Genomic DNA, 12,861 nt, shown 5'->3' with positions numbered 1-12,861 from the left:
AAGATGCTTTCCTTTACAGCTTCGTTACCAAGTCGGTGGCCAGTCAAAATTTATTCTAAATTGAAAAGCGAGAAAACACACACACACACACACAGACACACAGGCACACACACACACACACACACACACACACACACACACACACACACACACCACTAATGCACTTAAAGCCTTCAAGGTAGTTTTCCTCATTTCCTTTATCTTCATTAAATTTGCTGTCTTCTTCCTAAACGAGACATCAATCAATATTAAGAATTACTTCTAATTACAGCTTTATAAAGAAATGTAACACATGACAAAAAAAAAAAAAAAAAAGAAAACCAACAAAAAATACATGCTGTGTGTTTGGAATAATAATAATAATAACGTATGTATTTATTTTGTCTGGTATTGATACTAAATACAGTGTCTTAATTTTCTTAATTATTTACAGAATGTTTTCAAAAAAAGTACCTGCCAGAAGAAACTCAAATTCATTTATTGCATATGTTTGGTGGTGTTATGTCAGGGGACCAGGTAAGTCACTATGATGGATCTATAATTACATTAAAGAGATTTATGCTAATTAATTAATTAATTGAGGCCAGTTTCAGAAAGATGTTGGGTTTTAAAATGTTTATGTGTGGGTTTTTGTGAGTTTAATATGTGTATGCGTGAGCCTGTTGGTGATGGTACCATGATAAATGCTCTGGTAATGGTACCACGTACAAAGTTCTGGTGATGGTGCCTTCTAAAAAAACTCTGGTGATGGTACCATGTACAAAGCTCTGGTGATGGTGTTACACAAAAGGTTCTAGTGATAGTGTCACACAAAAGACTCTGGTAATGGTGTCATGTAAGAACTCTGATGGTACCACATAAAAAGCTCTGGTGATGGTACCACATAAAAAGCTCTGGTGATGGTACCACATAAAAAAGCAATGGTGATGGTGTCACACAGAAAGCTCTGGTGATGGTGTCACACTAAAAGCTCTGGTGATAGTGCCACTTAAAAAGCACTGGTGCTGGCACCTTGTAAAAGATACTGGTGCCATGTAAAAGGCACTGGTCCTTGTGCCATGTAAGAAGCACTGGTGCTGTTACCATGTCAAAAGCATCTGGTGTAGGGGTTGGCATTAGGAAGGGCATCCAACAATAGAAAGCATATCAAAACAGACAATGGAACCTGGTGCAGCTCTTGCCAGATCCTTTGAAATTCTCCAATCCTTGCCAGCATTGAAAATGGACTTTAAGTAATGATGATGATGATGATGTGTGCATATACACAATGTGTGAGAGTTATTTGTGGACATATTTGGTAATTCAATAAAACAAATCTAATTTAGCAAAAACGAAATGTATTTTATTAAAAATTTGTGATTGTGTTCTTAATATGCTGTCTTTTTAAGATTGTTTTATGAATCTGTCCTCGGCTTTGAAGCTTGAGTGTTGGGTGGTAATGGATGTGGAATCAAAGTATGCAAAAGTATCAGAAATGGTCAAGGGTGAATTGCGATGCCATTGATATTAATTCTGACTATAAAGTGGTGAACTGGCAGAATCGTTAGCAAGCTAGACAAATTACTTAATGGCATTTTGTCTGTCTTTCAAATTCCACTAATGTCGACTTTATCGTTCGCCTTTTTGGGTTTAATAAAATAGATACCAGTCAAGTACAGGGTTCAATGTAATTGACCCCAGCCCCAGTGCTTCCAAATTTTACACCTTGTGTCTATAAATCTGATAATATTGATGAGCAAAATACTGATGATAATGATGAACATTATGATGAAAATTGTTGTTTTGTTGTTTTTCTTAGCACAATGCCTTACGGTCAATCACTCCAGCCACGTTGGATGTCTTGTTAAAAGCTTTGTCTTCTCAGAAGCCCCAAAACGAACTAGATATTCCAGCCAGGTGGGCAATTCCACTGAAGGAAGTGGTTCTCAAATGCATTGTTCGGATGGTGCATGTTATTCATTGTTCCTGTCCAGACCAGGTGAGAATATTTTTAATTATTTTCCCTACCTTACTACCTCTACATGTACTTTTTTTTATCTTTTACTTGTTTCAGTCATTGGAATATGGCCATGCTGGGGCACTGCCTTGACGGGTTTTTAGTTGAATAAATCGACCCCTTATCTTATTTTTTTAAAAATCTGGTACTTATTCTATCAGCTTCTTTTGTTGAACTGCTAAGTTAACAGAAAAGTAAACCAGCCAAAACCATTTGTGAAGCAGTGAGGGGAACCAGCACAAGACACACACACACACACACCCACACAAACAACTGATGGGCTTTCACACAGCTTCCATTGACTGAATCCACTGGCCCAGAGCTATAGTACAGTGGGACTGAAACTTAAACCACATGGTTACAAAGTAAACTTCTTAAGTACACACCCATATTACACATAACATCACAAGTACATATTTTCATGGTAGACCTCTTTCATTTTCTGGATATACATGTGAAAATTCATTAGTGTTTGTAGAATTCATACAAAAACATTTATAATGCAAGAAGGTGGAATGAACTGGCTTTAATAAAAAATGTGTGTGTGTGTGTGTGTTTTGAAGCAGTGCTCAAGCGTGACCACAGTCCAGTGACTGTCACAAGTAAATGCCACATGAGTACACATTAATTACCCTTGCGTATTGATACACACACAAACACAAGCAAGCAAAATCATGCTCACACACACACACACACACACACACACACACACACACACAGCATATCCATTTTTATATAATGTACACTCCTGTATAAGGCGCATCACTATTTTGGGCCAATGGAATGCAAGAACACATCATGTATTTCATATACACTCACTTGTTTTGGGAGTAAAAAATCTTTGGATGAAAGCAGTACACCTGAAAAGGAAATAAAAGATCAGAGGAAATGTGGAAAATATAATTTGGTTTTGCTGGATTACGAAAAGGAATAAATAGATTCTTCAAAATATGTTTGTTTGTGTGTGTTTATATAAATTATGTAAATTATATATTTCAAACTTACCTTAAGTATACATATACCAATATAATTTCAGTGGAATTAAGACACAAAAACATTTATTCTGTGAAGCATATCGTTATGCTTTTTTTATTTTTATTTTTCATACACATAAACATACAAAATAAAAAATTATTTTCTACTTGTTTTAATTACACAACATAAATATAGAAAAGAAAATTTTGATACATTTTCAACTTTTTCTCAATATTTTTCCAGTATATGCACACACACACACACACACACACACAGAGGAGTCTCTCTATGTCAAGTGTTTGCTTTTTCATCCTTACTTTAATCTATACATGCTCATATATATATATTTTATATATATATTATATATATATAGCTTATCTCTAAATCTATGCATTTACGTAATGTTCCTTCTATATTCCCAGCTATTTTCACTCCCACTTTCACTACGTTCAAAAACTCCTCCGTTTCATTTCCATTTAGCTTTCAGCATAAAACAGAAATAAATCTCTAAAGCAGGAAAGTTTCTAAAAATAGCTCAATGTTTTTGGGCTTCATCTTGAATTCAATTAAGGTTTTGACTGATTCATTTCTCTCTCTCTCTCTCTCTCTCTCTCTCTCTCTCCCTCTCTCTCTCTCTCTCTCTCTCCCTCTCTCTCTCTCTCTCTCCCTCTCTCTCTCTTTCTCTCTCTCTCTCTCTCTCTCTCTCTCTCTCTCTCTCTCTCTCTTTTGCTTAGTTTTTTGATGAATTTGCTGTATTTATCTGTCTGATTCTCTGTATATATCATTCTGCTTCTGTTTCTTTTATTTAATTACTTCAGAGACAAGTTGAAGTAGGTCAAATGTTAGAAGGCTACTTAAGTGTTTTGCTGTCATATGGCAGTGAAGTCACCAACAATGACAGTGGAGGGCTTCTTCTTATGTTAAACATTTTAGGTTTGTTGTTTCATTTCATTTATCTTTCTCTACCATTTCTCATTTGTATTGTCACCGAAATATATAAAATGACAATAAAGTTTATAACTGTAAGAAAAAACAGTTTTAATGTCCAGGTGAAGGAGTGGGGAAAGCATTCATTAGTTATTTTTAGTCAGATGAAAGAAGCATTTTCTATGTGGTTGAAACATTTAATCACATCAGTATTATAGTAGTTTACTTTATCTTTCCTTCATCATCATCATCATCATCATCATCATCATCATCATCATCATTAATGTTTAATGTTCATTACTCATTCTAGCATGGGTTGGATGGTTTGTCCAAATTCTGTGAACTGTAGGGCCATGTTGAACTCCAATGCCAACTTTGGCATGATTTCTATGACTGGATGCCCCTCCTAGCACCAAGCACTTTACAAAGTGTACCGAGCACCTATTCATGCCACCAGCACTAGTGAGGTTGCCAAGTGGCTTGCAAGACCAAAAAAGAAAAGAACAGCAAAAAATGTGTTGCTAATTAGACAAGCCTGAGGAAATATAATAAGCTGCTATATATGGATATGAGGTGCGATGTTTCTGAAGTTCGTAGCCTTGTGTGCACATGGCTAGAAGTTTAAATTTTATTAAAGTACAGAGATCCCTCGACTATCGTGTGAGTTACATTCCAAAATACCCCCCTGATAGGTGAAAGTCCATGGAGTAGAAACAGTACTGTACTGTATATGTTTTTTTGTTATATATTCATTCTATTATAAATGCAAAACAACACCATGAAGGAATCGACGTAAGCTTAAATAGTAAACTGCAATATGGTGAGGAATTACTGTAAATTGCTGCTTATCCTTTAATAAGGTACATAACTCTGCTTGACAAAAGCAAGTTGAGATCTTAGTAGTAAGGTCTCTAATTTTAAAATCCCATCCATTCATCCATCCATTCTCATCTCCCACTACTCGTGAGAGGGTCACGAAGGTGCTGCCCTCAGGCATCTCTTCCATAAGGTTGTGTCAGAAGAAGCAACTGATCTTACACTTTCCTGCTGAATTTCCAAACAGGACCAAACTGGAACTTTGAATATTAACCAATGCTCTTGCCCACCCCCTTAGGTCTCCAGCTGGTTAGCTCACCTTGTAGAATCTGTCTTATGATTCTTTCTTGCAACATTCTAGTTGCATGTTTGTAGTGCCGTAGCAAAACCCATCCACCCATTTCTGTACAGAAAAGTGCAGATAAAACAAAAAAATAAAACTATTTGGAGAGGATGGAGACATTGTAAATATCTAATACCACAACAAAGACCTTGTCAACCTTGGCGAAATTTGAACTCAGAATGTAAAGACAAACAAAATGCCACGAAGCACTTTGCCTGGGGTGCTAACGATTCTGCCAGCTTGCTACTTTAGCATATAAATACTAGAATAAAAGACCTCTTTGGACAGAAAAAGACTGTCCGTGAGCTTTCCTTTCAGGGTTATGAAAATAATAAATCTATCAAAGAGTAATCAAGAAAAAAACATATCTTTTTACATCACATTAATTTAACGAGCGAACCTATTAAACTTAAGAATAATTATGTATGGAAATTATTGCCTGTAATGTCAGCAATTACGAACTCCTGAGATGTAACAAGATATGACTTAATTAAAATTATGATTGTTTATAGAGTAATTGTTGTATTTATTTATGTGTGTAAATGACAGAATGTATATGTGTGTGTGTGTGTGTGTGTTTGTGTGTATATTGAAGAAACTTCTTACTGTTGCTGTTTCAGAAACAATTAACGAGATGCTGCTGTGCCGAGATCGAAAAGCATTGCAAGTAATCTTGGTTACCTGTGGAACCATTGATGCATTCATAAAACTCCTTCACGAGACTTTGGTAAATATGGCTTTATCACTTCTTCCTTCCCATGCCATGCATTTCCTATTAGACTTTACAGTTCATTTTATCTATTGCTTCTTCTTCCTCTTCCTTCTCTTTATAACCTTCACTCAATTTCTTTCCTTCCTTCCTTGAAAATTTCCATTTTTCTCATCTTCTGTCTTATTTAATACACACACACACACACACACACACACACACGCACGCACGCACGCACGCACGCGCACACACACACACACACACACACACACACACACAACACACTTGTATTCTTATCCATCCTACATTGTATCTTCATTAATTCTTTTCCTTTCTCTCCAACACTATATCAGTATTTATATATATCTATCTCTATGAGTATATTGGCCTCACTTCCCGGCTGTATTTCCCAATGTGGCATTGAGTTTGTGGTAGTTCTCACCTCTACATTTTTTTTGTTTTACCCTTCACAGCTTACTGGTGCTAAAGCTCAAAGACTGGCTGTGGAAATCCTTGATGTCGTCAATATGATTCTGTTGGGTTCGCCAAGTGCCAAGGTTTGTTTCAAATTGCTTTATATACTTAAAACTTTTGACATTTTAAAACTGATAAATGCATGTATGCACACACACACACACACACACACACACACTCTGTCTCTCTCTCTTTCACACACACACACACACACACACACACACACACATTTGTCCCTCAGTCATATTTTAGCCTTCAACACGTGGCATTAAACCATCTCCCCTTCTCTTAGATATGCTTTCACTCAAGGAGTTTTCTTTTTCCTTTCTTTTTGTTTTTCTTTCCTTTGTCCAGCAAGTCACATGATGATCTTGCTAATACCAGTGTCATGAAAAAAAGCACCCAGTACACCCTGCAAAGGACATCCAGCTGTAGCAATCATGCCATAGCTTGCATTAGGCCTGACCCAGTTCTGCTGCTCATCAGACCTGGTCAAACTGTTCAACCCATACCAATATGGAAAATGGACATTAAACAATGATGAAACTATGATTTCACTGTTAGGCTGCAGTAACATTAAACAAATGCATTTCCTTGATTAAAGTACTACCAAGTATTACAGTGTTAGCCAGTGGCAGACTGGCCAGCTTGCTCAATGGCAAGTTGGCCCCTGCACCATTAGAATCCATGTTAGTATCTAAGGGGCCCATCCCCGCAAGTTTGAGAATTTTTCATTTACTCCTGGAAGAATGCTGTGTTTGTAGACAGTTGAAAAGAATACTTTTAACAAAAAAAAATTAAATGATAGCATTGTAGTTGCGTGTGGGCCCTCTTAATCTCCTGGCAACCAATATTTTTAGACTTGGTCCGCCACTGGTGTTAGCAGTACTATCCATGTAAGCATTCTTCTCTCATGCTGTATCTTTTGGTGAAATGATGGTTGAATTTCTCCTCTTACAACATGTAATGGTGTCAGCTTTAAGAAAACTAGGATTCACTTAAGTTTGTGGCATTTGACATTATCGGAAATGGTAACACTATAGGAGTTACAAAGTGTCTTCTTAAAGATTATGGTCCGAGTGAATCTGTCCATGGAAAATGTCATTTGAATCTCTTGGTTTCATACACTTCCCAGACTCTCAGTGAAGCCTTCTTAAGCAACCACTGGATATGTGACAACAGTAAACTATGCATACATACGAGGGGGCACTGAAAAGTTCCTGGCTTTAAGGATATCACGAAAGGCCTGGTTGGAGGCCCAGCCTTCCAAGTTTTTTTTTTTACAGAGCATAGAAAAACTGAAGAATTGCTGCTATAATTGTGTGAATCTGAGAGGGAAATATGTTGAATAAAATCGTATTTAACTGATCCTCCTGTATTTTCTTTTATCCAAAGCCAAGAACTGTTCAACATTCCTTCAAACATGCTTGCATGTATAACTAGGATGTTCAAACACACGAACAAAAAGTTAAAGAGAGAGAAATATGAAGATGAGGAAAACTTTTATTATTATTTTTGGCATAATGACTCTCCCAAGACAAGATTTCTTTTGACACTCAACTTCACATCAAGAATTTTGCAAACAAAATAAAGAAATGAAGTTAAAAAAAATAATAAAAACTTTAAAACATCTGATGTCAAATAATTCCATGTCAAATCAGGGATGTCAAACCAAGTGGTACCGAAACAACTGTGCCAAAATGTCTTATACATCACTTAAAGCTATGTTTTTCTCCATCATACTTGCCACAGTTAATAGCTCATATTATATGTCATCTTTTTTATGTCCACCCTCCAGGCGAAGTTCCAGTCGAACAATGGCTATACTAAGCTTCTAGAATCTTTAAAATGTCTGGGTCAACCTTCAATGGACCTACTTAAATTAATTTTAAATTTGGTAAGTAATGCGTATTTATTTTCTTCTGAGAAAAAAAATTCATGGAACATTAAACTGTTTGGAATGTTTCCTGAAGGTGCAATAATATCTGTCTTGACTTTTATACTTAATATAAAGCATTGTGAAACAGTTATTGTGTTTAAAAAAGTTACTGATATGCAAGTTTGTAAATAAAGTATAAACAGAAGCAAAATAAAGACAATGACTCATATAGCTAAATATGTATCATGCTTAATGTATATACACTGTTGATAGGCCAGTTATTGTTACATTCATCCTGAGATAACATCTCTCATGGATGTGCTGTATTAAAAACAATAAATATCAGCGCAAAGAGGCTGGAAATCATCTGGTGCATTTGTTGGCCACTGCTTGAATGATTTTTCACTTCTTTTCAATATTTACTGCACTTTTTACACATGTTATCTCAGGACAAGTAACTGGCCTATCAGTGATGTATTTATTTATGAGAAGAAGACAGCTATTTTAATTTAATACTGCATCAGTTATGTTTATTGAGTGGCTTATATTTTTTTCTTTGTGTTTCAATATTTTAAATTTAAAACTTTTATGTCAAGAAAAGGAAAGAAAAGCTGGCTCCATCCGCACAGATTTAAATAATTAATCAGTTATTTACACCATTAAAAACAATTTAGTAACCAACCAGTTATTTTTTTCAAATGATAACATTGTGAAAAAGAAATTGTGGAATGTGCAAACAGGAGTGGCTGTGTGGTAAGTAGCTTGCTTACCAGCCACATGATTCTGGGTTCAGTCCCACTGCGTGGCACCTTGGGCAAGTGTCTTCTACTATAGCCTCGGGCCGACCAAAGCCTTGTGAGTGGACTTGGTAGACGGAAACTGAAAGAAGCCCGTCATATATATGTATATATATATATATATCATCATCATCATCATCGTTTAACGTCCGCTTTCCATGCTAGCATGGGTTGGACAATTTGACTGAGGACTGGTGCAACCGGATGGCTACACCAGGCTCCAATCTAATTTGGCAGAGTTTCTACAGCTGGATGCCCTTCCTAACGCCAACCACTCATATATATATATATATATATATATATATATATATATATATATATATATATATGTGTGTGTGTGTGTGTGTGTCTGTGTTTGTCCCCCAACATCGCTTGACAACCGATGCTGGTGTGTTTACGTCCCCGTAACTTAGCGGTTTGGCAAAAGAGACCGATAGAATAAGTACTAGGCTTTCAAAGAATAAGTCTTGGGGTCGATTTGCTCAACTAAAGGCGGTGCTCCAGCATGGCCACAGTCAAATGACTGAAACAAGTAAAAGATAAAAGTAAAAACAATTTTTTTTTTAAAACCAAAAATCAAGGATCCATTGAATAATCGAGTCCTAGTATAAGTGCAGGTATGGCTGTGTGGTAAGTGGTTTGCTTCTAAACCACATGGTTTCGGGTTCAGTTCCACTGTGTAGCACCTTCTACTATAACCTTGAGTTATAGTAGAGTGGATTTGGTAGATGGCAACTGAAACATGACATGTATGAGTTGGACGGTTTCACCTGGGCTGGAAGGCTGAACCAGACTCCAGTCTGATTTGGCATGGTTTTCTGTGACTGGATGCCCTTCCTAATGCCAACCACTCCAAGAGTGGGTGCTTTTATGTGCCATTTGCATGACACCAGGGTGCATTTATGTGCCACTGGCATGGGTGCCAATTTGTGTTGACACCATTGTTTGTTATGACAGTGATTTTGTATGGCTTGATGGGTCCTCTTCTCGTGCACAACATAATGCCAAACATAGTGCACAACATAATTGCCTCCATATACATATATATATATATATATAAAACTGTATGTGTTTGTATCTTTGTGTGTGCATTTTACGCCCCTCCCCCCAAACACACCAACACCACCACCACTTGACAACTGGCGTTGGTGTGTTTACATCCCCCATAACTTAGCAGTTCAGGGAAAAAAAATTACCGGAGTTGATTTATTCAACTAAAATTTCTTCAAGGTGGTGCCCCAACATGGCCACAGTCCAGTGACTAAAACACTTAAAGGATGAAAGAGATACTTTCTTGTTCAATCTTAAACAAATAATTACATTTAAAATCAATAATTCTCTTGTTGGTGCCACTAAAAAAATGCAATAAATTTTAAAATCAATATTTGTTTTATCGATATTCTTGATAGGTTGTTGAAGATGTGTTTGACGACCACAAATTGCAAAACATTCGGAATGTGCCGGCTGCCAAACTCCTTCTTCACTGGTTACCTGATATCCAGTCTGCTGATCTTCAAGTGTGGTTGTCCAAAAAGTTGCAGTTGTTATGTTGCCATGGTCATATTAACTTAATGAACTGCTGTAACGAAGGACTAATCGGTTCCATTTTGACTGCTTTGAAGAGAGAGAAACAAATAACTTATAAAGCTGTCTGTGAGTAATGTTTCTTTTCATGTCATTTATCTCTGTATTTCACCTGCTTTAGAAGGATTTAATGGGAAGACCTGTACTTGGTCTCTCAGCCTGCTAGAAATAGCACCAGCCAAACCTAGCCTCCAATCACAGCCCATTGTCTTAAATACAGAAAAGATACATTGGGTTTTATAGTCCTACACAGGACATCAAGCAGATGCACAATTGAAAGCTGGAACACTTTTGATCATGTGCTCAGTTTGAGCAGGGCCAGTCATATCATTCTGTGTCATGCTGAATCTCTCTGAGAACTATATTAAGGGCACGTGCATTTGTGGAATACTCAGCCACTTGAATGTTAATTTCATGAGCCAGCTGTTTGCTTAATTGGATCAATTGGCACCCTCATTGATGCAACCAATGGAGTGCCAGTTAGATAAATGAACCCTTAAGTATTCAGATTACTTTATCAGTGTTATGCTTATTGAATCACACTGCTTTTAATCAATCATCCGTTTCTCCATAACTTTGAGATTTTGATGATGTAATTACGCATTTTTAGAATGACATTGTAAGATAGGTGTAAGAGGCTGGATCTGACTGGTTTGAACTTAAACAGGTTCAATATTTGGGCAGGATATGCCTGGTTTAATGGCTAACTTAGGACTGAACAATAACAGCAACATCACATTGTCACGTGGTCCTTAGTGGCTGTGGATTTAAGAATGGCTCAATGTGTTAACCTTTGGTTGGCCATTTTGGTTGTTTGTTGACAGTATTGTAGAGACAGTAACTTAGCCATTTCTGCTGTGTCTGAGCTGTTTCCAGAAGCAAGTGTATTGCCCCAAGCATGCTTACCGCTTCTCCACCCATGGATATTTTATGAAAGAAAGACAAGTCAATATGTTTGCAGCATCCATGAAGCTGCAAGGCAATGCCACAATATCGGTCAAATATAACCGTACATATGTACGATGTTAACTTCTAGATCTATTATTACTTCTAATAGATTTCCTTACCGTCTCTCCTTTCACTGAATTACATAACTGCTTCAAATAAATATGTGTTGCTCTTTATTGATATCTACTTAGGGCTATTCACATGTCTGGATCAGTAGAGATAGTTATCACGATAAGTTTTATGTAAGATGTAGCACTATTAAACTGTGCTGCTTTGTTACTAAATTATCGTTTCAGACATCAAATCCATAAGCTTTGGTTTTTATTCCCCCCCCCCCCCCCCGCCTCGTATCTGATTAACCTCAACAGAGCAATGCTAACATTGACAATATACGTCATATAATATTTTCTCAACAATGATTTGTTTGAATTCTTCAACTAAATGCTATTAGCAATATTGATTTCTACTTTTTTATGGCCCCATAGACAATCTGATCCATCTCCTGGAAACCATGGCAACTTTATCAATCTCATCTCTGGAGCTGAAACAGCTGATAGGTTTATTGCGAATTGATGAAGAAGACAAAATGGTAAGAATTACAGCTGTTTTAGTCTTTCTGAAACTTTTTTTAGTTTTTTATGTATTAATGTAATACTTGCAGTGTAAAGATTGACATTGAAAAAAAAAAAAAAAAAAAATGCAAAAAATCAAAATCAAACATTCTGTGTATCAAGTTTTCCTGTATAACACCGGAGATAATTTGTTTAAAGAGCTGTAATATTTGACAAACTATTCTCAAATGTCTACACAAAGCATTTATTAATTTCTTTTTGCATTTGTTATAGAATGAGGTGGACTGTGACAGGTGGAAGTGATTGATAGATCAGTTAGATTGATTCAACTAGTTTGATTTAAAATTAGTGGGCAGTGTAATGTGAGAACAGAAGAGATAGGAATTCCAGTGGGTCAGGGTTTTTGAAAGAAAGGACCTCATATATTACTCGTTGGCTAAGGATGGAATATAGGAGGTAAAAATTAGAGCTGGGTAGAAGTGGAAGTGAACAAGTTTAGGAGCAACAGTTTTCTTTTTTTCATTATGCCTTGTGAGTAGAATTGGTTGATGGAAACTGAATGAAACCCATTGTGTGTGTCTCAGTGCTTGAGTTTGCCTCCCCCACCACCACTTAACTGTTGGTTTGTTTACATCCCTATGACTTACTAGTTCAGGAAAAGAGACCAACAGGGTAAGTACCAGGCTTAAAAGAAAAATAAGTACCAGACTCAGTTCCTTCCACAAAAGCCCTCCAAGATGGTACCCCAGTAAGATCATAGTCATCATCATCATCATCATCGTTTAATGTCTGTTTTCCATGCTGGGTTGGATGGTTTGACTGGGGACTGGCAACCCAGGAG

The 12,861-nt window shown here is 36.7% G+C and overlaps 1 protein-coding gene across 4 annotated transcripts in view; it reads left to right on the top strand.

Annotated features, from left to right (window-relative positions):
- LOC106874635 (neurobeachin-like protein 1) overlaps positions 1 to 12,861 on the top strand; it is a 228,537-nt gene that overhangs the window by 156,087 nt on the left and 59,589 nt on the right. For all 4 annotated transcript variants that reach the window (XM_089356297.1, XM_089356298.1, XM_089356295.1 and 1 more), the window contains exons 7-14: positions 434 to 516; positions 1,799 to 1,978; positions 3,790 to 3,904; positions 5,678 to 5,784; positions 6,240 to 6,323; positions 8,039 to 8,137; positions 10,326 to 10,569; positions 11,934 to 12,037. In XM_089356297.1, coding sequence (XP_089212423.1) covers positions 434 to 516; positions 1,799 to 1,978; positions 3,790 to 3,904; positions 5,678 to 5,784; positions 6,240 to 6,323; positions 8,039 to 8,137; positions 10,326 to 10,569; positions 11,934 to 12,037 — 1,016 coding nt within the window. The remainder of the gene's footprint in view (positions 1 to 433; positions 517 to 1,798; positions 1,979 to 3,789; positions 3,905 to 5,677; positions 5,785 to 6,239; positions 6,324 to 8,038; positions 8,138 to 10,325; positions 10,570 to 11,933; positions 12,038 to 12,861) is intronic.

Source organism: Octopus bimaculoides, chromosome 8 (genome assembly GCF_046866305.1).
Source record: "Octopus bimaculoides isolate indiv1 chromosome 8, ASM4686630v1, whole genome shotgun sequence".
Taxonomy (NCBI): domain Eukaryota; kingdom Metazoa; phylum Mollusca; class Cephalopoda; order Octopoda; family Octopodidae; genus Octopus; species Octopus bimaculoides.
Note: the sequence above shows the minus strand (reverse complement) of the source record. Positions and strands in the feature narration are given on the sequence as shown.